The sequence below is a fragment of the Ixodes scapularis genome, unplaced genomic scaffold (genome assembly GCF_016920785.2).
Source record: "Ixodes scapularis isolate PalLabHiFi unplaced genomic scaffold, ASM1692078v2 PGA_scaffold6__148_contigs__length_123643588, whole genome shotgun sequence".
Lineage (NCBI taxonomy): Eukaryota > Metazoa > Arthropoda > Arachnida > Ixodida > Ixodidae > Ixodes > Ixodes scapularis.
Genome location: NW_024609881.1, coordinates 32284374 through 32308567, shown reverse-complemented (window position 1 = coordinate 32308567; position 24194 = coordinate 32284374). Strand labels below are relative to the sequence as shown.

The following is a 24194-nucleotide window of genomic DNA, read 5'->3' as shown; positions in this document are numbered from 1 at the left end:
ACTATAGTATTGGTTTTATATGATAATATATCTGAACACCAGATTCATGTTGACTCACATTATATTGCAACATGGTCAATATGATTTACAGAGGAATGGTCCTCCCGAGCAGGTCACGCAGTTACTGCAGCACCTCCAATTAATCTGAGCAAAGAACATTTCCAAGCGAATTGTAAATAAGGATGTGTAGAAAGCAGCACATTAACAGCAGGCCTTTGCCTTTCTTAGTGTAAAGTATGAACAAAAACATGCTTCAACATGTTCCAGGTTGCTGTTGAACGTGCCTGCTCTATAAGCAAATCTTTTTCCGAATTGCTGCTTAAAGTAATTGACTATGCCTCAGCGACAGTGTGACCAAGCTGAATGAAACCTTTAATCTTTACATTGGAATACTGCCATATGTTCGAGGAATTATTATGCGTCTGCTATAGACGTACAGTATTCAGTGTTCAAAATAACATCTGACTGTATTACCTCGTGAAAATTACATCAATCCATGACCTAGCGCACAAAATTGTTGCATTAAGCACCAAGTCATAGTTGTCATTCGGCTGTCTACAGGTTAGCACTTTTATGAGTTGTCATTCGGCTGCCGGAACACAAAGACACAAGAACACACACGTTTTTCCACTGTGACACTCTTAATGCTAAAGCATTAAAATGCGTTAGCATTAGGAGCAACTGTTTGGAGAGGATAACCCTGGCGTTCTGTCCGGGGCGGTGAACACAAGAAGTGCACTGGAGGCCATAAATGTGCTCCTTGCTGCCGAGCGCCTGCTGAAGGCAATAGAGCTGCAGCGTGGCGTCCAGTGAATACCACTATTTACAATAGAGGTTTCAACTCGACAGGGGTAGCTTCGAAGTGTGTACATTCATTAAAAGGTCAAGTTGTTTCGGGCATATCAGTCCCGATAAAATAGCGTCCATTTAGTACACAGATCACCCGAAGCCACGGAGCATCCGCAACACGCACACGAGTATTAACAAGACGATAACTGATTACTGGCTTAGCGTGGATAAGCTCACTCGGAGACTAAAAATATTGGACGATAATCCGTTACTATCCCTAAGAAGCAAAAGTCTGCATTATTTCTCTGCATCAAGCAGATACCACCTTTATTTGACCGCATGTTGAGCAAGCTGCCAAGATCAACCACACTGTCGAGTAGCAGAGGAAACCAGTGCTCCACCATGCTTTCAGATGCATTTAAAGTAAAGCCATATGCCATACGTCGTGCAACTTGACCGGAAATGGCTGTACGCATGACGCGCAGAGGTCATGCCATTTGAGTAACCCTTTTCGGACGGCGCGTGTATCACCGGGGAGCTCGTTAATCATCATCATCATCATCCTCATCCTCCTCCCCACCCTCGCCCCCCCCCCCCCCCCCCGGCCTGCGTTCACGCCGCGAAGCGGCGACAGTGTGCGGCTGCCAGGGATGGGCAAAAGACATGCAAATATGTATCGAAATACAAAATACTTCGTCAAAAATGTAATTAATAACAAATCTAATCTCATTTTCAAAAAAGCATTTAAGTACAAAATACAAATACAACCAAACGTATTTGGTTTCCTTCAAATACTTTTCCAAATACATTCCTCAAAATTTACGTCAGCGACTTCAGGGCACCTGCAACGGGTTTTTAGGTACCTCATTTTAATTTTGCATCGTACACTCGGGAGTTAGTGTGCGAGGGTCTAGTAACGTAACAGAAATTTAATCACAAAAAAAAAAGATGTGATCAGCTTGAACGTAATAGGTGAAAAAGTACGGAGCTTCAATCAGCTTTTTTGTCGATTACATTTTGCTATAGACCAACAAAGACCGAGACGACCAAGACGCGCAGCACTACCTAAAGAATTTGTTATGAAAACCTGGACGACCGCGTATTTAGAATGTTCCAGGCAAAAATATGAATGGAAATCAGGCTGGAAAGCATCACAAGTTGTCACAGACACTTATTTAGCCAGTCTGCCTGTGACCGTCGATTCGTCACTATTCTCGCCCTGGACTCGCACCGTAATCGCAAAGCATTCAACACTTGTGCCTGACTGAGAGACACTGCATTCAGTGCAGAACGTAGTTTTCTTCCTGCTCTGGGCAGCGCCTTTAAAATACAGCCAGAGGAGAAAAAGGAAAAATCCCATGGCCGAATAAAGGATGGAGACTATATCTTACAACCACAAGCATAAAAACAAGAATGGTCGTGACAATAAATTTGAGGGATATATTTTTGCCCACAATATTGTATTTAATTACAATTGTATTTGAAATGCCCACGTTTCAGTATTTAAATACAATCGTCAAATACATTACCCAAGTTATAATTAAATACACATGCGAAATACACAAAGTATATGAAATACCTATTTCAAATACTTCTATTTGAAATACTGCCCATCCCTGGCGGCTGCTAAGTACAAAACTATTTACCGCGGCATCCACCAGCAACCCACGCGCCGCTGTCCTCGATTGCACCACCGAAAAAGGAGTCCCATACCATTTAGTTAAGCCGAATTTCAATGATGACATTCGTTTTTTTTTTAGTGTTTATTGTAAATGGGAAATGTATATATCGCCAAATGCTCGACAAAACTAAATGTAAAAAAAAAAAAAAAGAATTTAAGCTCATACGGGGGATCGAACGGGTGGTTCCCGTTTCGACCCATTCCCGAAACAACCTTCCCGTTTTACCTTCCCGTTTCGACCCGTCTCAAAACGACCTTCCCGTTTCATCCTTTCCCGTTTCGACCCGTCTCAAAACGACCTTCCCATTTCATCCTTTCCCATTTCGCCCTTTCCCGAAACAACCTTCCCGCTTCGGCCATCGTTTGGTTAGTTTGTATTGTTCGTTAACAGTTGATTAGGTTCAAGTATCAAGAGTCTGTTCTCCTTGCTCACATCACTTCTCCCTCTCCCGAAACAACCTCGGAGACATGGCACCGTAAGAAAAACGCTGTGTCAGGGAGGGCTCACCCGAACATTTACAACTTCATCGACCTGCAAGGATATCGCTGCAGCAGCTTGCAAATGGTGGTGCCGTGCCGGCCAGGTGACTGCTGCAAACTATCACAATTGGAGTGCCGCCTTTCTGATGGCGCGATTTTCCTTCTCGACTTCCTCAACCAAGGCGACAGCATTTTGTGGCTTATGAGTTTTGGCTGTGTACGCGATGGTTCTGTGTTTGAACTTGTAAAAAAATGAAGTCGCAATTATATGCCCGCGAGCCTGTATGATTTATCACTTTTAAAAAGGATCCCATTCACTATAAGGAAGTTTTAGAATAACGCACGTAAGCGCTTTGGGTAACCTAAAAGTAGCGTCGCGATATAAAAACTTAGGCAACGCTAATTTTTGCTTACTCAACGTGCTTGCCTGCGTTACTCTAAGACTTCATTAGGTGCTTTCGTAGACCGCGTTTCCCCTTTCGCTAAGCTCTCCGCAACGAAGAAGCCGCTACTGCGCCTGCGCGCCGATGGCCTTGACTGTAGAGCTCTGGGTATCGTAGCGGGTTGCGAAGGAGCGTCGCGTGACTTCGAAAACGGTCTACGAAAGCTCCGTGTTATTGTACAGAGCGCGAAACCGTTAGCGCGAACAAGTGATTGTTGGTTTTAGCTGTTTGTCTACAAAAAAAGTCAGAAGACTGCCATCAATATTACTAGTGTATTTGAAAGTGCTCATCTGGGCCACTAACCAAAGCGGTAAAATGTGATACTTTCTAATACCATTTCGAAGTAAAATTCGAAAAATCGCCAAGATCGTGTTCGTGGTAACGTTGTCGCGCAGTTTACATAGTCCATTTCGTAATTACACATTTTGGGGACCATCTTGAAAGAAACATTTTAAGTGGTTCAAGTAGAAATATATTTCCTTGGAGCTTGTCTGAAAGTGTTGCATATTTTAATAATACGTTTACAAGCATATATATTTCACAACATAACTGAATTGCTCGCCTGCACCTTTTTATTAATTGCATTAACATGATTTCGGGACATATTCCTAAGCAGAAAAACTGCTCAAACCAGGATTAGAACGATGGACACTTTTTGCGAAGAGGTTGAGATGCGCGGGGTTTTCTACCAATTAACGGGTTCAAACGGGACGAATTCAAACGTAAACTATTTCTTGGCTACGGGTTCAAATATGAAGGGCGTTTCGGGAACGGGTTGAAACGGGACAGGTTCAAACGGGAAGGTTGTTTCGGGAATGGGTCGAAACGGGACGGGTTCAAACGGGAAGGTCGTTTCGGGAATGGGTCAAAACGGGACGGGTTCAAACGGGAATGGGTTGTTTCGGGCTACACCCGATCGAACTATATATAGGGTCCGCTGCGAATCAAGCAGACATCTAACCACTGAACTACGCCACCGCTTGGGAAACTCGCAACCATTCGTTTTAAACGAGTTTCGCGTCGTGCCTATTGGGCAGGAGATCGAACTATAGGGGGCGCTCTGACCCGTTTGTTTTCCCCACGCTCGGTGTTTACTCAACACAAGGCCTGTGCACATTCCAACAGGCCTTATGGGCATGGCCATGCCATCTTCTACAATACAGCGCGGGGCACAGTTTAATGTAAAAAATACTAACAATCGACGAAGCGACGTTAAGTGCCGGATCTATCTTCTGAGAATGCGAGCTTGACCCACTTCGGCTTTTGTGCTAAGCTGGGATCGTGCATGCTGCATTGTTCATGCAGGCCGTCGTGGAACAAAAGAGCCCCTCCTCCCCCTCGCCGGAGAACACGAACTCCGGTCGAACGCTGACGCCGCGTTCGGTTATGTCGGCCGAGCGCTGCGTCATTGTGTTTGTTGTCCCCATCCGTGTAGTTGATAAGTTAAGCGCTTGGGGCGTAACGGTCTGTCCTCCTCCCCAATAGCCAATACCACTTAGAACACAAGGCGTGCGCGTTTCCTCCTCTAAACGTCATCACTAGTAGATTCCCTCAGCGCCTCCTAGGTAGCCCGGATGAGCACCATCGTCTGCTACATCGTCGGCTCCATCGCCTGCTTGAGTGGTCGTGCTCAAAACGAGCTCGCATTGCTAGGACCGGCAATCTTGATGGTGCCGGATGCACGTTGCAAATGAATTGTGGTAGCTCGTTATTAGCTCGCGCTAAGCAGTCGCGCACTTAGCTGTGGCCTATACAAGGCCTAGCTATATGCGCATGGGAAGGCGAGACGCTACACGCTGGGCGTACCGAACTTGGAATATACGAAACGTTTAGAGAGAGCAAGCCAACACTGCATTCGGAACAAAACTTAAACTTTACTTACTTAACTTAGAAAACGAGGCCGTCAACGCCGCTGACACGCGATAGCTACGTCGAGCTCGGATTCCGAAGTCCAGCAGCGGGCCTACTCCGCGGTTCCGCGCCAGACGCCAGCGCAATGCGCTTGCGCGAGAGAGAGATGTCTTCCTGCGCGCGGCGAACCACGGCTCACGGGCGCTGTGCTTCCGCGGTCTGATAGAGTTCCATAAAAATTGCTGGGTTTTTGGAACTTCTGGACGTGTTAAATTTCTGTATACCAGTTGAACCGACTATAAATTGTAACCTTGTAAGACTTTTTTTTTTATTCGGATCAGCTTATGCTTATTGCCTAAGTAGCAGGTTTCAATGCATATGGTACCGTTCCAGTTTTTGAACGCAAACAGCACATTAGATGCATTGCCAGAAAACGGGACATGTTCTATTCGGTTTTTCCACGTAGATTGATGGAATTTTCTAACAGTGCAGAGCTAGTACTAGCCAAAGTACCGTTACGTTTCAACCGCATAGCAGTCCTTGTCCCTGATCCAGCATCGTTGAAGCCTACCTTGGGGGGCGTGAAGCAAGCGGCGGCGAAGTGTTCTTGTTTGCAGCACTTGTGGCAGACCGCTCCTCTGGCCGCTCACGCAGGCCGGGAGTGTGGACCTTTTCCCCACGCAGAACACTTCAGACCGCCTTTGCCGTGAGCAGACTTGTCGTTGCGTCTACCTCGCCGACTGTTCCACGGGCGACGCCCCGTAGATTGCGGTTCCCCGAGAACTGCGTCCACCTTGGCAGTTGACGAGGCGGTCTCTGCATGCTCTGCGGAAGGGCAGCGCAGCATGCTCTGCGGAAGGGCAGCATCTGTTGCCGTTGCGCCGTCTTCTTCAGGCATGCCCTGGTGAGGGCGCTTGCCAACGTCAATGTCGCGTCCATCTTCAGAACCTCGGACAGCTTCGCGCCCATCAGGCCCTCCACAACCCGGTCACGAATCATGTGCTCTTGAACTTCTTTGAAGTCAAACCGGTCGGGCAACGTGTGAAGCGCCCTGGCAAGCTGGTCCGCCGTCTCAACTGGTTCTTGAGAACAGCTGTGGGAGCAAGCGCTTTCGTAGAGCAAGTTGCGTGTCACGACGAAATGGTCGTTGAACGTTTTCTTGACTACGGCGTAGTCCCTTAGACTCCTCTTTGGATAAGTTGAAATTTTCAAAAATCTTCCTTGCCTGCCGTCCCAGCGTGTACAGCAAAGTTTGCACAGCTCCAACGAAAAAAAATTAGCACAAGTGACTGACGACCGGAGCGGCAAAATCGCGACACGCGGCGCTATTGTTCCCGAGCGCGCCGATAGCGAGAGTGCGAGTCACGTTTCAAGTCTCAACGCGGGGGTGGCCGGAAGAGAGCAGCCCATCCTAAAGACCGCATTTCGAACGCTATAGTACCCCTCAATTGCCTACCGGAAACCCCCGCGTTGAGACATGGAACGTCACTGGGACTCTCGCTATCGGCGCGCTCGGGAACAACAGAGCCACGTGTCGCGATTTTGCTGCACCGGTCATCGGCTCCCAGGTGAATATCAGTCCACTTCCAGCTGGATTATGGAACTGGAAATGAGGCAGTCCAGCTGGATTCCAGCTGGGTCCAGCCGGGTCCAGCCGGAATCCAGCTGGACTGCCTCATTCTCAGTTCCATAATCCAACTGGAAATGGGCCGATTTTTGCCTGGGCCACTAGTGCTCATCCTTTTCTGTTGCAGCTTTACCTCTGCTTCTTGCGTCCGCTCGTTCAGTCCCGAGGCGAACCGGCAGTCGTCGAATTCTAGCACCCAGGCTGGCCATACCGACGTTTTATCGAAGCTAAAACTTTGAGGTGTGTAAAACTTGACAGGCCTGGCTCGCGCCCATGTCCCTTTCTTCGCCGACCATGCCTGGTTGCCCTTAAACGGCGACCAATGCTAAGGAAGGGTGAACGACGACCAGGAACGGCAGGGGTGTCATCCCACTTCGGACATCATATCGCGTAGGCCACTGGGGTGAAAGCAAGACCTGAGACGTCCGAAGGTTGGGTTGACCCCGGCCGAACCAGAATAATTCTTTCTTCCACAGCTCTCATCTTCCCAGCTTGGATATCGTGCGATCACGGATGGACATGCGCGTAATGCATGCTAGTCATCTTGACAGAGATGATGCGTGCCTCATAAAAACTTATCGAGGCACGGTAACACCACACTGTATGAATGTACTGATGCTTTTTATGTTAATTCTGTGTGCATCAATATTCTCCTTTTGATAGCATACTAACACTTTTGTAATAACCCTGTAATAGCTGAAACTATCAATATATATAAAATGCATAAATAAACAATACACCGTGATGGTGCTCTCTTGAGGCTCTTTCATTGGTCCGATCATCTTGTAGCCACGGCCACGTCCGGACTTAAAAGGGTCGGGACGATCCAGAAATAAGGTATGATATACTGTTAGGGTCCATTGTACGTTCCTATATGTGTGCTATTTTTCTTTTTTTTTTTAATGGCGCGATAGTTTGGTCGGTAAATGGATTCTTAAGCGGGACCCTGAGCTTGACCCCATTCGAAAAGGGCGCCGCGGTTGTTGGGTTGTTGATGTCGCCTGCCCAACGTGCTGCGTCCCTTGCATGTCCCCCAACCTTGGCTCTCTTGTCGACCCCAGCTTCAGCTTCCTCGTTTACCTTCCGCCTTTCGTGCCTGCGGTTCCCGACGATTACATCTACGGAATCGCTGGCTTCGTCGAACTCTTGGGCGCTGATCGCCGCAGCAATGAGAGGGATTGTTATCGAGAGATTTTGGAAGCTGGGCATTTTTACCACGACCCGCTCGCGACCAGCTCCAGCGACGACGAGTCACGCACGAACTCGCCGTGGTCCTTGTCGTCCGTGACAATCTCGAAGGTGCCTGTGAGGTGGAAGGTCAAAGGGGCGGGGGCGAGAGCGAGAATAGCGTTGGAACAGCCGAGTTGTGTGAGCGGTTTCGTTCGTACCGGTGGCGAGGCCAGCTTGGGCGATCATGGGGCCGCATAGAATGAGAGAGCGTTGATCATTAAATGGTTTATGAACGCTATGATGGGATGAACTTGGGCAGTGTTGCGTGGTCGTCAGATGAAAATGATCAAAAGTCTTAAACTCATTATTGAAAATACTCGATATATAAAGATCACCACACTTGGTGTATATACTAAGTAGCTAATGAGCATCCATTTTTAAGAATGATCTACCCATTTAATTTTTGTGTCCTAAACCCCTTTACGGTGAAACGAAATATAAATTGATGCCCCAATTTTTACTGTTTCTTTTTTTTTTTTTTTAGGTTACCTCCGCCAAACATGAAGCCAAATTTCGTTAACATATCGATGCCGTTTAGGTCCTGATGACGGCCACAATAAAACATCTAGAGCTTCCGGAAACACGAATTTCGTGTTTGAGTAGAATAAACGGTCCAAGCTGTCTTTCGTAGCACCATGCGAGAAAGGACGGAGTGCTTGGCATGCAATAAGCCCAAGGTCTTCCTGCTCAAATATAGCTACCCTGATACCTTACCTTACACACTGAAAATATTCTTTGCAGCACTATGGTCGTACGTAAAGAAGTGTGTTTTAAGTACAATACCTAAAAGAGTCAAGTGGTTTCTTCCCCTATAATTACCGGGTAAGATGTTCCGTGCCACCATGGGTTGCGTGGTCACTTGTGTCGTGCCCCAATGAGTCACGTGTCAACTGACCCGTGACGCTAGCTCATGAACAAAGTTTTTCTCTGTTACCATTTCGCGGTGTGCGAGGGGGAGAGCAATTTAAACTAATCTTTCCGGTGTGGGAAGGACTGTCTATACTTCTAGGGAAACAAAAACGACGTCCGGGACACAGAAAAGAGTGTAAGAAAGAGTAACCCCCTTTCTCTCTTCTCCGAATAATTGGGTTACGCTCTCGCTCCTGTACCTTATGTGGCGGCTGTCACCGTGCGTCGCCTCCATTTCTCCAATTGGCTCCAATGAGCTGTATCGTTCATGTTTTGCCAGGTTACAGTGAAACGACGTGTAGTAGGTGGGTTGGCATTTGTATTGGTTCGAGCCTGTCACGTACTGCGCTCGGATCTATGATGATACGAAGTATAGAAGCGAAAACAACATCTTACTTTTGCAATACAGCCGACCACTTGCCTTATTTGACTACGATTTGACAATGGGAGCTTTTCGTAAACTGTGCTTCGGCCCATCCGCAGGTACTCGAAACGCTGAAATGCCGAGACAAGACCCGCGACAAGCGCCGTCCTCGCTCGGCGTCGACAAACCTAACCACGCTGCACGCGTCCCTGTCGGCTTCATCGTCGGCCTTAGCCTCCGTGGCCACTGGCAGGGCCATGCCGGACGCCCCCAGGCGCTCCTTACCGCAAGCATTTATCGACGCCCAAAGACCCCTCCTGCCCAAGGCCTAAAGCGTCATACGTTGACGCAACACTGCCAGCCTCTGCAAATAAAATGCTTCACGGGTCTGTGTATTTATTTATTTATGCATTTATTCTTGAGCTGAAGATGTCCACCGACAGCTAAACGCTTTACGGCTGGTACACCCTAATAAATTCAGAACAAAACAAGCGATGCGAGCACTGTAATAATGAAAGCACAAAGACAACTTTGAACGAAGACCACATTTACTCACAGAGACTATTGGCGATACCTCAAAACTTTCTTTTAATGCACATATCTTTCGCATGCATGAACCCGGGCGTGCGCTCTCAAGGATGCACAATTCCCGCCAAAGGTTCCTTGAAATGTTGAAAAAACGAGCAAACCGAACTGTGTTCAACTACACTTTTTTACCTTCTTGAACATGCATCTTACCCATTATGATAAAATGACCTAATAGGGGTGGTATGTTGAAATTGAATCTGTGTGTTCCCGAACCTTATTGAATAAGGTGCCATCGCCAAAGAGAGATGTATTGACCTTTCATAACCTCCATTCACGAAAGCGCGAAATTGATTTAAGCGTTCCAAAACGTACCGTCACAAAACTGTAATCGGGGAGTAGAATGAGCGAAACGCTAGCCAGTACCTTCATCCCTAAAAAAATTGGGATCATGGATTCGACCAAGTTGCGAAGAAGAAAAAAACCTTAAAAATTCGTATACTGGACCCTAGTATCACATCGGGCTCCAACATATAGGCAGATTTAATTATACAGGAAAGACAATACAGTTTTAGCGTTGCTATCCTTGGCAGAAAAGGGCTTGTCCCGATCGGTCGCAAGCATACAGAATTGTGATCCCTAAATAAAGCAACAAAATAAAACAACAAACCAAATAAAACAACAGTGTCGACTCCTATTGCTAGGTCGTTGAATAAAAATAAACATATTTTGGAGTCATTAAATGCATAGGCACAAATCACCGACTTGTAAAACTCCTTGAACAAATAATTGCAACAAATAAATCTCCTCAAGCTATCAACGGCGTAAGGAAGGAAAGGGTAATCCGGTGACCTTTTAAGGAACAAAAACAACCCGCAAAGACAGCTGCTACATCACTAATACAAACTTCGTCTCTATCAAGAAAGTTTTCCAAAGCACGTGAAGTGTGCTCATCGGTGGATCGCTTTGTATTTAAGGGCTGCAAAATCGAGTTGCTCACGAAACAAGTCATTTCAACTGATCTTGCTTCACCATCGACTGTAGAATCCGGACATTAATTATTGAGAAACTCATAATGAGCACAGTCATCATGGCGACCATTAGTAGAAGTCAATTTCATTGGGACTGTTACTGGGCGACTTCAGCTGCCCATGGTGCCTGGCGTAGGGCACCACTCGGATTCCTGGAGGTTTTCTTCTGCCACCCTCAACGTCTGTTGCGCGGTGCTTGGCTGCAGATGCGGTAGCCACACGAAAAGCGAGTCGTGACCTGGTGGCGACGGGTGCTTGGTTGAAGTTCGACTCGACGAACGAGTGCTGACTGGCGCAGTTCTGAGGGTGCTGCGGTGTGGGTTCGTCCGATGACTTTGGGAGGGGAAAGGAGACACGCTCCGGAAATGAGTCAGGCGGTGGTGTTGTTGGGACTTCCGTCACTGACTGTGCCAGAATGCATCGTGCGGAATATTTTTCACCTTCGCGAGGTGCAAAATATTACGTATTACGAAATACATTTCTTTCATTAACAAAGATGTGCCTCAATGTGTTCATTAACACTTCCAAGATTTCTCGAGCAGTGTCGTCACTCCCCAGACTGAGAATGACGGAGTGAGTTAATGAAGCCCTTAGCGGCAGATTCTCAAGCACTAACATGAACCGCGAAAAAAATACCAAATGTTGAGTCGCATTTATGTTTTTACTAATTCTTTGACACTTGTTAGTGATGTTTCAGCGACTATTTGGACACACATTAATGCCTTTTCATGGGCACTCAAAATCAGTATAGGGCGGTTACACGGAACGCGTTTTTACTTCCGCCATATTGATGAACAGCAGCCGCCCCTTTCCCCATTGTTTTACATCCAGACGCTAAGCTATTGGCGCCTTTTTTGGAGTTGGTGAAACGCGCAAGTGCGGCGAGTGACTCCGTCGGTGACAGAACTCAGTAAGGTAGTCGGGAACGTATTTGGACCGTTTAAACCCTCTGTTGTTATTGTTGTTTTCATTTGGAAAAAAACGACGACGACGACGAGTGCGGTAGGACCATTGTCTACATTGCTCTAGAGGTAAATAACAATTTTATATATATATATATCTGCCACCGATTTTGCCGCAACCCCTCGTTCTTCAACGAGGGGCAGCTGTCCTCGGTCTTGAAGCAGTGATTCGTCTCCGACCAACGGGGATTAAGGAAAATGAGCCATCTAAACGCACCGCCACAAGCATGCAGCGCAGACCAATCAGCCGAATCATCCAACATCTCTGAGTGCTCCCCTGATAACGTCATGGAGGGGTCTGATGACGAAGGTGTATGGATCACCAAAGTAGCAAACAAACGACGCCACGGATCCAATTCGAGTGAGGCGACGATCATCACTCAGCCGACTCACAACCTTGTGGTCATTATCAAACCTACTAATCCGACCACAATCATCACTAACATGAATCCTCTGGCTCTGAAACAGATGCTGGAAAACCTGGCACCAGACGGAGTAATCCAAATTCGACCAAATTATCGCTTTAATCTATTGGTGATAGATGCAAGAAATATAGAATCAACGAAGTCCCTTCTTCAACTGAAGAAGCTCGGCACAATCCAAGTTCAGACGTACGAGCCAGCACCCCCATCTTCCAATGTTGGCGCTATTCGCGGAGCCAAAATCACAGACGCGGACCTCTGGGCATCAATAAGGGAAAAAGCACCAGTTATTCAAGTGAGGAGACTCGGCAAGACAGAGGCGGTAAAGCTTGTCTTTTCCACCAGAACCTCAACAGAATACGTCTTTGTGGGGCACACACGATACAGTGTCCTTTCCTACCTCGAAAAACCGCGGCAGTGTCCCAAGTGTAACCGCTTCGGACATCTGGCGAGCACATGCTCCAAAACGCAACGCTGCAGCCGATCTGGTGGAGAACATGTCGTCAGCGAGTGCGAAGCGAAACAACCAAGGTGCATAAACTGCAAGAGAAACCACGATGCCAAGTCCCGGAAATGCCCAGCCTAGAAAGCTGAAAAGCAGATAACTAACTACAGAAGCTCGAACAATGTCGACTATATGTCTGCCAAAACTGTCATCACGAATGAACAAAAGGTTCGAGGACTGGAGAAGCACCGCACCTCCCCACAAGCAAAAGCAAAGCTTGAAAGGAGACAAGAAAGCTATCATCCCAGAGATGAATGAAACCGATTTTCCTCCGTTGGATACGCCGTCATCAGAAATCATGCCGAAGCCAACGATCCCGTCTGCAGAGCAGCCAGAGTCTTCAGCCAAGAATGCAGAAGCTGTTTCGACCCAAAATACTTCTAAGAACCAAGAAGTACCAAGAAAATGGGCAAGAGAATACCCAGCTCAAAAGAAGCCAAGATCAGTTGCAACGCCCAAGTCTCAAAGCGTTGGTAATGCGTTGTGCACAATTGCCACGTTGTTGCGCTCCTTCCTCACTTTTCTTCAGTCACCCATCGCTCAAGCAATGATCACAATTATCGACATTGTTGTTCCACTTGCCACTTCCTGGTGCAACTAGACTGCTTCATCGGGAACAACACATCGCAAAGTGAAAAACGAAACATACAAAGAATACACTTTCTCGCTGCAATAAAAGCAGCTTATTTCCCACAATAATACAGTGGAATGCCAATGGGCTTCTGAACAAGATAAATGACTTACGGCAACATTTACAGAGACACGAAGTCGAGGTACTCGCCCTTCAGGAAACCAACTTGAAGTCAGGAGCGATCCGACTATCCCCCTATGTTATCTACACTAGTACTCCCCGAACAACATCAACAACAGACGCACCTAAGGCATCTCTATTTATACACAGAGACTTACCTAAGTTCCAAGTGGATCTTTCAGATCTCTGCGACCAAAGCGCAGAATACGTGGCTGTCACAATACAAAAAGACAACTCGGACGCCATTACAATCGTATCGGTATATATTCGGCCTAGTACTCCATGGAGTCCTTCCATCTTACGCACTATCCTTTCTCGGTGTAAGCCGGCCACGCTGATCCCTGGGGACTTTAACGCCCACAACGAGGCCTGGGGGGACAAGCAAACGTCCGCTCGTGGCCGGTCTCTAGAGGATACCACTACAGCTATTGGCCTCCGGTGTCTGAATGACGGCACTGCAACCTTTGTGAGACCTGGTGTAGTGTGCTCGACCTAAGTTTCGCCACCGCTGCAGTACGTGCGCTCTGGCTCGCCGAACCCGACAGCTGGGGCAGTGACCATCTCCCTATTATAGTTACTTCCCCAGAGAAAAGACCTGTCACCCACAAGACTTGTTGTGTAACAAACTGGGATGCCTTCCGAGTGTACTTCGAAGATATAATATCTACTGGCACCACTGATCACACGACCGCCATCTCTCAGGCGCTCTGCAAAGCGACACGGAGAGTTACGGTTCCTATATATAGACCCAACCCAGACCTAAAATACTTAAGGCTACGTGCCTCGCGCCGCAAAGCACAACGACGTGCCTTGAAAACATCAAGACAAGAGGATATACAACGGTATCGAAGGATTGATGCGGCATTTCGTAGGGCATACCAAGCGCTAACAACGGAAACAATGGCGACAGCGATGTGAGACCCTTCACTCTCCCAGTGGCCGAAGGCAAGCATGGCGAATGGCCCGCATCCTGGCGGGTCATGCTGTTCCCCGCTCAGCGGTCCTTGGCCTTGTTATCGCGCAGAACATCACGTTGCCTCAAGCCGCGGAACTCCTTGCTGATGAATTCACCTCTGCTCCCGCCCCGCCACCGGGATTTGTCGTAGCCACTGCTACCAGCACGCCAGCGCAGGCTGCCGGCAACTCCGATTTCACGCTGAGTGAACTACAGAATGCTCTTCAGCGTTCTTCTCGAAAAGCACCGCAACAGGCCCAGATGGGATAACTTTTCAAGCGCTTCGTAACCTTGACGATACGACGCTTCCTGGCCTTCTGGAATACTTAAATCATATTTGGCGCTCGTCTGATATTCCTCCTGCCTGGCTCCGATCTGAGGTTGTCCCCATCCATAAACCAAGAAAACCGCTAGGTGCCACCAGCTCCTACAGACCGATATGTCTTACGTGTAGTCTAGGGAAGGTGATGGAGCGAATGGTACTACGGCGCCTTCACTGGCAGCTCGAGCCATCGGGCGCCCTGCCTAATCAGCTGTCTGGCTTCCGCAAACAACGTTGTACGACAGGCGCGATCGGCAGCCTCGTATCAGACATGGAACAATCGAAGGCAACAAGGCAAGCAACAACAGCAATATTTCTCGATATTAAGGAAGCATTCGATGAAATTCCACATGAAACCATTATTGCTCAGCTTACAAGGCTCGGGGTTGCAGGCCGAGCTCTGGCATTCGTACGCGCCTTTCTTACAGGAAAGTCTATGCACGTACGCCTAGGTGGAATTCGAAGTTCTCAACGTACGATAACCCAAGCCGTTCCCCAGGGCAGTGTTATAAGCCCTCTCTTATTTAACGCTGCTATGGCGGCACTGCCTGAGGCCCTCCGGCGTATGAAGTCATCGGGACCAGTCATTAACATCGCTATATACGCTGACGACGTGGCCCTCTGGACTACCGCCCCGACTAAGATATATACCAAGATGCAACAAACCCTCCAGGACGGATTGACTATAGTTGTAGACGGGATCTCTAGACTAGGCCTTACGCTTTCCGCCTCCAAAACAGCTGCCCTTCAATATCATCCAACGGCTGGAGCATCGATCAACAGAATCTACACAATTAACGGAACAGACGTAGCACGTGTCCGGACGTATTCGTATACCTGGGGTTTCTTCTGGATGACCGCATCTCCTAGAAGCCTGCAGTCAAGGCAACACTGATCAGACGTCGCCGCCACCTCAACGCCATTCGAATGATGATGGGCAGCAGGTGGGCAACGTCTCAGGTCATGATGCTACAGTTATACAGAGGCCTCATTCTCTCGAGATTATTATTCGCCTTGCCGCTGACTCACGTGAGCAATGCAAAGTCTGCAGCCATTCAGACCCTGCAAAGGATTGCACTTCGCTTCTGTCTGGGTTTACCGAGATACTCCGCGAACATTCCAACGCTGGTTGAAGCGAGGGTCAACCTTGTCGAGAACCACGGCAGAGAGCTGACACTTCGCCACATCGCAAAAACAACCTCCTGCCGGTCAACAGGGCCCCTCTTAAACCATATTCGAAGTTGCCCTCAATCTCGCCTTGGATTTCTCGCTAGAGACTTTGAAGGAATTGTGGGCACCTTAAATACTATCTACCCGGCACCACCACCTTACGCCTCGCCGCTGAACATCAGTGAATCTATTCCGGAACTCAGAAGCAAACGCTGTCGCTCGGACCCCCGCAGAATACCGAATTGAGGTGGATTTTATATGATGGATGCGTGTATATACCGACGGCTCGGTACTTCATAGCCGCAAATCATCCACTGCAGCAGTTTCTATACCGGAACTAAAAATGGCCAAATCAAGGAAACTGAGCTTTCACACTACATCTACCACTGCCGAACTTGCCGCGCTTTGGCTAGGCCTTGACATCCTCGACAGTATCCCTCACAGTGGAAAAGCAGTGTTCCTCACAGATTCCAGAATAGCTTTACAACTCCTCGGTAGCCTTGAAGACGCCCCACAATATACCAGATACATTGGACACATGACAAGAAACTTAGAGTCTAAAGGATGGCACATACCATACCAATGGCTCCCATCACACGTCGGTATATCGGGCAATGAGACAGCCGATCGTCTCGCTAATGCAGCTCACCACATTCATGTACCAACACTTGTTATACCAAAGATGTATGAGGCCAGACTTATTATTCACAAAGAAATAGAGAAACTACATCCAGACACGCGCGTCTCTACCGGGAAGCCACCCGCACGCGTGCCTCCGAAGCTGTCCCGAGCCTCCGCTTCTCTACTGCACAGACTTCGCACTGGTAGTGCCTTTACTGCGAACGCCCTTCACCGTATGGACCCAACAATAAACCCAAACTGTCCATCCTGTGATGTTCCCGAGGACCAGGACCATCTCCTCTGGACCTGCCCTACTCTAGCGGACAAAAAAAAAATCGTTTCTCGACGGCCTGTACAACACAAAACATTATTTTCCCCCCAGGCTCTGCAGGTGATGTCTCGAGAACATTCGCCGCACTTCTCAAGTTCTTGGAGGACACCAGTTTATTTGACCGCCTCTAACTCCGGTGTCTGACATACACTGGGCGATGGCAACACATCAACCACTGAGTCACAAAAACTGCTGACCAATCGTTTTTTTTTTTATTCTTTCTCCTTTTTTTTTATCCCTTTTCATGCCATTTTTCCACTGTTGTCTTTTCAATCCCCGTTCTTTTTCTTTACCTCTCTTCTTTCTTTAACTTTTTCTGATCTCCCCTTTCATCCCCTTCCCTTCCCCGGAACTAACTCGCCCCCACTAAAGGAGTGGCCAACATGTTCCGGCTTTCCGCTACCCTCACCACTAACTACTACTACTTGTTTTCATTTGAAATCGCTGTGGCGGCATTTGCTGTGGCCATCTCGGCCACCCAACAGGTCGGCTTCTCGATCGCCGGCTTGTCTAATGTCAAAATAAAATACGGCATCTATAAGAATGTAACATCACTCGATCCTCTTTTTAGAGCGCAGCTCTAAGGCGCCCGTTTCCGGCTTGAGCAGCGTCGCCGTCGCCGCTGGCGTAACCACGCGTTGCATTATGGGACGTTTACCATAATGACGCACACGGGACGTCATGTGTGAGGTCACGAGGGCAAAATTTTCCTGCTAAGACCCACGGAAAAGGCTTCCGCTAAATTTAGCGGGAAACTTTTACTCTCGTGATGTAAGTCGTGGCGCCAATCAATTAGGGAAAATTTTCCCGCTAAATAAAAAGGGAGAAATTTTTCTGCTAAATTTAGCGGGAAAGTTTTACCCTCGTGACGTCACACGTGATGTCATGTCTCATGTCAAATGTGACGTAACGTGTGACATCACACGTGACGTCACGTGTGAGTCACGAGGGTAAAAATTTCCCGCTAAATTCGTCGGGAAACTTTTCAACTAAATTTAGCGGGGTAATTCTCCCGCTAGATTTAGTGGGGAAAATTTACCCTCGTGACGTCACACGTGACGTGACGTCACATGTGACCCTCCCCTCCGTACCCTCCCGTTCCCCTCCAAGAGAGCTGCGCTCTAATTTGACATTACAGAGAATTGTACACGTCTTTCTTTTTCTTTTTTTTTTAATTTCCCGCGCGCGACTACTCGGTTCAAGAAGTCAGCCACGAAGCGGAAGAACTATAAGCAGCTGGAAAACAGTGCCTTGTTACAGTGAAAGACGAGTGTTGCAGGGAACGGCAGAAGGAACGGCGTTCCTTTTTTTCTGTTATACCAGAATTTAGTCGCTATTTAGTTTTCTTATCCGCGACTCTTTCAACCACCGATTTCGAGGGATGAGAAGATAGTACCAAACAAAGAACTGGAGCAAACGTGATATTGGCCACTCAATCCCTAGTTCCAGCGCGGGCATTTTTCACTCGCTCACTTTACTATTTGCAAATTATCCGGCACAATATTTCAGAACCGACATTTGGATTTCGCAAATTAAGGCCGCAGAAACATTGAACGGGACGCTACGAACTATAAGACATCACTCATACATCGATATTTCAAACGAACGGCCGTATTTTCGGGAAAGAAGGGCGCGATCAAGCCAGGATTATGACGTCACGATCTTCTCGGAACAGTTGAAAATGGGCACGTTAAGTCGGCGCTCCAATACTCCTACTCTCACGCCCCGAGTTTCATACTCCGAGCGCAGCAACTAAACGGCGCATATCGGACAGGAGCGCGACACACCAAGGCTGCGTTCCAAACCTACTCGAATGATACGAGCTACCCTGGCGTTTTATGTCACGTGACAACAAAAATAGAGAAACGTTGGACGCGGGTAGGTTTTCGATAACCACCTTTACCCTAGAGTTAGATCGAGTAAGTTTTGAACAGGGCACAGGGCAAGAAACCAGAAAACTATCGAAGGGCCACACGGGCTCCTTCCGACCATGGATACGGGTGGCAGAAGCCGAAAATATTTCGAAGATAAATAATTAGGCCCGTGTGGAGCGACAGATCGTAAAACAAATGAGACGGCGACGTTATGAAGCTTCTACGAACGTTTTAATATTCCTGAAAGGTTAGAACAGTCGCTTCGTGCACATATCCGGAAGGTTACCTGGCCGATCTATTTATTGACCATGTTCCGATTTAAATTAAAGACAGCATTCTTGAACCCGCTCGTCAACGCAGGAAACCCTAAAATTTGTCAGAGGTTCCCTGGTTCCGTTGGTTCCGTCTCGCAGCGAGACTGAAGCTACGCCGAAACCGGCACACCGTCGTACGATTGCACGTCAATTTGTTTTTAAGTGGTATACATGAACAAGCCTTGTCCGCAACGCTAACTGGTGTTTCGGCTTTCCAATCTAAGTATCTTTATTCGCTACGGCTGGGCTAAGCATCCTAAGCAGGACAGCCAGCAGACTGGCTGTCTTTTCCTCACAACTTTTTAGTCGCCGAGCTATCGGCGCGCTCGTTCGATAGATCAATTCGTTTTCAGGCAAGACGCACGAACAAACCTTTACCTCAACGCTCACTGATGTTTCGGCTTTCAAATCGAAGTATCTTTATTCGCTGGGCTAAGCATTATAAAAGGGTCAGAGCGGTCCGAATGTCTCCTCAACTCGACATTCTGTCTGTCTCTGTCCAATATGCACGCTACCGTTTGATAGATGAATTCCTTTTTGAGGCGAGATGCACGAACAAGCCTCTTCGGAACGCTAATTGCTGTCTTGGCTTTCAAATCAAATCTTTTTTATCCGCTGGATTAAGTACTAATCAACCAAAAAGGGGCCGCGGTCCGGCTACGCCTTCTCGTCTCGACGGTCTCAACTGGTCTCAACAGCAGCGCAGCCATCTTGTTTGTTTACGTGACGTCACGGAGCGCGAAGAAGTCACTCGCGCTCCGAATAAAATTGCTGATGGCCTGCTGAGAATCAGATAGGACTGTAGTGGAGATGTCCGGTACATAAAACTATTTATTATACTTGACTACACAATGTACAGCAATACATGAGCGCGTTGGCCCCGGTGCGGGCGTGTCTCTCTGATCCCGAAAGTGTAACTCGAAACTGTTTACTCAAACGCCCGCGCCCTCCGGCGGCATACCTCAGCAGGCTCTAGTTGCCAGACGCCGGAGGCGAAACCGAAACTAAACGTGCTGCGAAACCGAAACTAGACGTGTGACGTCCACACTACTCCCCCTTCCAGAAATGTTGAAAAATTAAAATAATACATGCACAAATCGTTACGGCACAAATCGTACGGGTTGACGAACCCTTCGTCCACCACGCGTCGTCGGAGAGTCTGCAGAATTTCTCGCCGGCGCACTAGTTGGAGTGGTGATTGAATGTTCGAGGCGAGCCGGCTTTAATCGGTCCACCGAAACCACTTCTGATTGTCCGCGCACTTCGATTGTGTAGTGTTTCGTACCACGACGAATGACTTTAAACGGGCCGTCGTACGGCGGCTGGAGGGGTTTTCTCACAGCATCGCGGCGCAAGAATATATGGGTACAAGTGTCAAGTTCCTTAAACAGGTACACGGTAGGACTCTGTTTAGCACGGGTTGGTGTCGGACGGAGGCTGTCCATGATTGTCCGTAAGCGTGACACGTACTGGAGGGGATCTGGAAGCTGCTCGTCTACGTTGGCTGCAACGAATTGGCCGGGGAGCCGCAGGGTAGTGCCGTAGAGCAACTCAGCGCTGGTGCACTGCAGGTCACTCTTGAGTGTTGTGCGCATGCCCAGGAGGACGAGTGGCAGCACTTCGGTCCAGCGTGAGGGCTCGCCGTAAGCGGTGATTGATGCCTTCAGGTGCCGGTGCATCCGCTCCACCAGGCCGTTAGCTGCGGGGTGATAGGCGGTGGTGCGAATACGATGTGTTCCCAAGAGCGTTAGGAAATCTCTGAAGAGGGCACATTAGAACTGGCGACCACGGTCGGTTGTGACCTTAGAAGGTGCACCGAAGCGCGGAATCAACGTCTGCAGAAACGCCTTAGCGACGGTTTCCGCGGACATGTCTCGCAGGGGGATAGCCTCCGGCCAGCGGGTGAAGCGATCCACACAAGTGAGTATGTAGGAACAGTCTTGTGAGGGTGGCAGAGGTCCCACAATGTCAATGTGAACCTCGCTGAACCGGGCATCGGGCGCCAGGAATGGAGAGAGCGGAGAAACAGTGTGACGCTGCACTTTAGAGCGTTGACACTGGGTGCATGTGCGAGCCCAATCTCGAATGTCCGTGTTCATGCCCGGCCACACATATCGGGCTTTCACCAATACTTGTGTGGCGCGGATTCCGGGATGGGAGAGGTTATGCAGAGAGTCGAACACTGAGCGTCGAAAGGACTTCGGCACGAACGGGCGCGCGGTGCCAGTGGAAATGTCGCATGTGAGGAGCTGAGTGCATGTCGGTAGGGGCACGTCTTGAAAAATTAGCGTGGCTGAAGAAGCACGTAGATCTCTGAGCTCTTCATCTTCTTTCTGAAGCGTTGCCATCTTGTCAAAATGAATGGGAGTAGCGGACGTAAGGCTGCCCACGTTGGCGCGTGAGAGAGTGTCAGCTGCGGTGTTTTCAGTTCCCTTTACATGGCGGACGTCGGTGCAGAACTCCGATATGAACGCCAGATGTCGAACTTCTCTTGGGGAGAGCCCATCCGTTTTGGTGGTGAAGGCGTGGATCAGGGGCTTGTGATCTGTCATGATGTGAAATGACCGTCCCTCTAAGAAGTGGTGGAAGTACTTGACTGCCACGTAGACTGCCAGCAGCTCGCGTCCGTAGGTGCTGTAGCGAGTTTCCGCAGGTGACAGGGACTTGGAGAAAAATGCCAGAGGCTGCCAAGTCTCACCAACAAGCTGCTGTAACACCGCGCCAACGCCGCCATCAGATGCGTCCACCATGAGGCGTGTAGCTGCATCTTGTTGAGGGTGGACGAGGAGCGCAGCTGCCGCCAGCTCTTCCTTGATCTGCACGAACGAGGCCTGGGCCTGGTCCGTCCACTCCAACGGAGCGGTGTTCGGTCCCGGGGATGACAGGAGATTGTTCAGAGGCTGCAGTGTGCGTGCGCAACCTGGGAGGAATCTTCGGTGGAAGTTAATCAATCCCAGAAATTGCCGAAGTTTTCGTTTGTTAAGTGGCTGAGGGTAATCCCGAATTGCTTGCACCTTATCGCCGAGCAGGCGAAGACCGTCGGAGTTGATGCGATGTCCAAGAAAATTAATTTCACTAGCACCAAACTGACACTTGTCTGGGTTGATGAGCACACCATATTCTTCGAGGCGAGCGAAGAGTTGTCGCAGATGTTTTGCATGTTCTTCGGCAGAAGTGCTGGCGACGAGAATGTCATCGACATACGCGTAGCAGAAATCCAGGCCTCGTGTTATCTCGTCGATAAACCTCTGGAAAGTCTGCGACGCATTCCGAAGTCCGAAGGGTATCCGGGTGTACTCAAACAACCCAAACGGCGTAGTGATGGCCGTTTTTGCGATGTCAGCTTCTTCCACTGGTATTTGGTGGTAGGCTTTGACAAGGTCCACCTTAGAGAACACCGTTGCTCCGTGAAGAGTGGCTACGAAGTCGTGCAGGTGGGGCACAGGGTAGCGGTCTGGTTGGGTCACTTGGTTGAGGGAGCGGTAGTCACCGCAAGGGCGCCAATCTCCAGGAGTGGACTTGGGGACCATATGCAGTGGGGACGACCATGGGCTGGAGGACGGTCGCACGATTCCGAGTTCAAGCATGTGCTCGAACTCTCGCCGAGCCACGTTCAGTCGCTCAGGTGGTAGTCGGCGAGGGCGTGCATGAACGGGTGGTCCCGACGTGATGATGAGGTGCCTGATGTTGTGCTTTATGGGGCGAGTTGTGGTCACTGGAGACGTCAGGGAAAAAAACTCACGCAGCAAATCCTCGAAGTCTGACTTGACTTGCGGTCGAAGTAGTGTTGAAGTCACCGCCCCCGTGGCCTCCGCGATGCCGTGCACGGACAGGAGCGTTGTGGCATCTCGTAGTCGGGTGTTGCGCATGTCAACGAGGAGACCGAAGTGGCGGAGGAAATCAGCTCCGAGGATGGCGTGACTGACGTCGGCAACCAAGAAAACCCAGCGAAAAGTTCGGCGTAGACCGATATGTCCATCGTCTGAGAGCGCTGGCCGTACGTTGCAATTTTTGTAGCATTCACAGCTTGGAAGTTGTAGCTTGGGCGCCTCAGACGATCGACACGAGAAGCTGGGATTGCACTAACCTCTGCACCTGTGTCCACCAGAAAGCGGGTCTTGGATACTTTATCCACAACATAAAATAGGCGTGGTTGAGAAGGCACTCCTGATATGTGAGACAATTTTCCAGGTTGAATTTGCGTTCGGGATGGCACCAAATGTTCACTCTTCAAATTAATTTTGTTATTATGAGAACCATTCATTGTAGGCTCCCCCCGCTGCTCATTTTGGCTAGTTGGGCAGGTGGAAGATGGAGAAAAGCGGCGCGCCGGGAGGCCAGGGGCACCGGCCGCTTTCAGTGCGTGGCCCGGGTGTTTCCCTGTTGAGCGCAGGGTGGCGTTGTCGCCAAAGCGGTGGTGGTACCAGCAAACTCCAGTACTCTCAGGCGCGCGCGACGACCTACGAGGGCGAGAAAAGGAGCGAGGGCGTCTCGGCCGTGGTTTTTCCAGGGTTGCAAGTGACTGCGCGATGCGCTGGACCTCGTCGCGCAGGGCTCTGAATTCCGTGAAGGAAACCAGGTTCTTTACTTCGTTTGAGGCTGGAAGCGTTTGAACCGAGCTGTCGATGGCAGAGATGCTGGGTGACGCAACTTCCACTACCCTATCCGCCAGGGCAGCGAGATCTTCAAGCGTCATGTCTCCGGCACCCGCCAACACCATGCACACATTAGCTGGTAGGCGCTGCAAAACCAACTGCCGAAGGAGCGAGTCGTCGACCGTCGAAGCTTTCTCCCCGAGCAGCTGGCGCATCCCGCGGAGTAACTGGGACGGTTTTCGGTCCCCCAGGTCCTCCGCAGTCAGGAGCTGTTGCAGGCGCTTCTGCTCGGAGAGGGTGGTGCGGCGGACGAGCTCGAGTTTCAGCCGGTCGAATGGCTGGTCGGCCGGGGGAGAGAGTATGATGTCGCGCACCTCCGCCGCTTCCGTTGGGTTGAGGGCGGCGATTACGTGGTGAAATTTCGTTTGTTGGGAGGTTATAC

General features: G+C 49.2%; 2 protein-coding genes across 2 annotated transcripts in view; both read left to right on the top strand.

Annotated features, from left to right (window-relative positions):
• LOC8039131 overlaps positions 1 to 9769 on the top strand; it is a 57940-nt gene extending 48171 nt beyond the window's left edge. Inside the window, exon 4 of the mRNA XM_002413156.5 lies at positions 9494 to 9769. Coding sequence (XP_002413201.4) covers positions 9494 to 9706 — 213 coding nt within the window. The 3' untranslated portion in view covers positions 9707 to 9769. The remainder of the gene's footprint in view (positions 1 to 9493) is intronic.
• Positions 9770 to 16282: 6513 nt separating this feature from the next.
• LOC120840060 lies at positions 16283 to 17100 on the top strand. Its single transcript, XM_040210503.2, is given in 3 exon segments — positions 16283 to 16963; positions 16965 to 16990; positions 16992 to 17100. Coding segments are annotated over 3 exon segments (816 nt in total).
• Positions 17101 to 24194: the final 7094 nt, after the last annotated feature.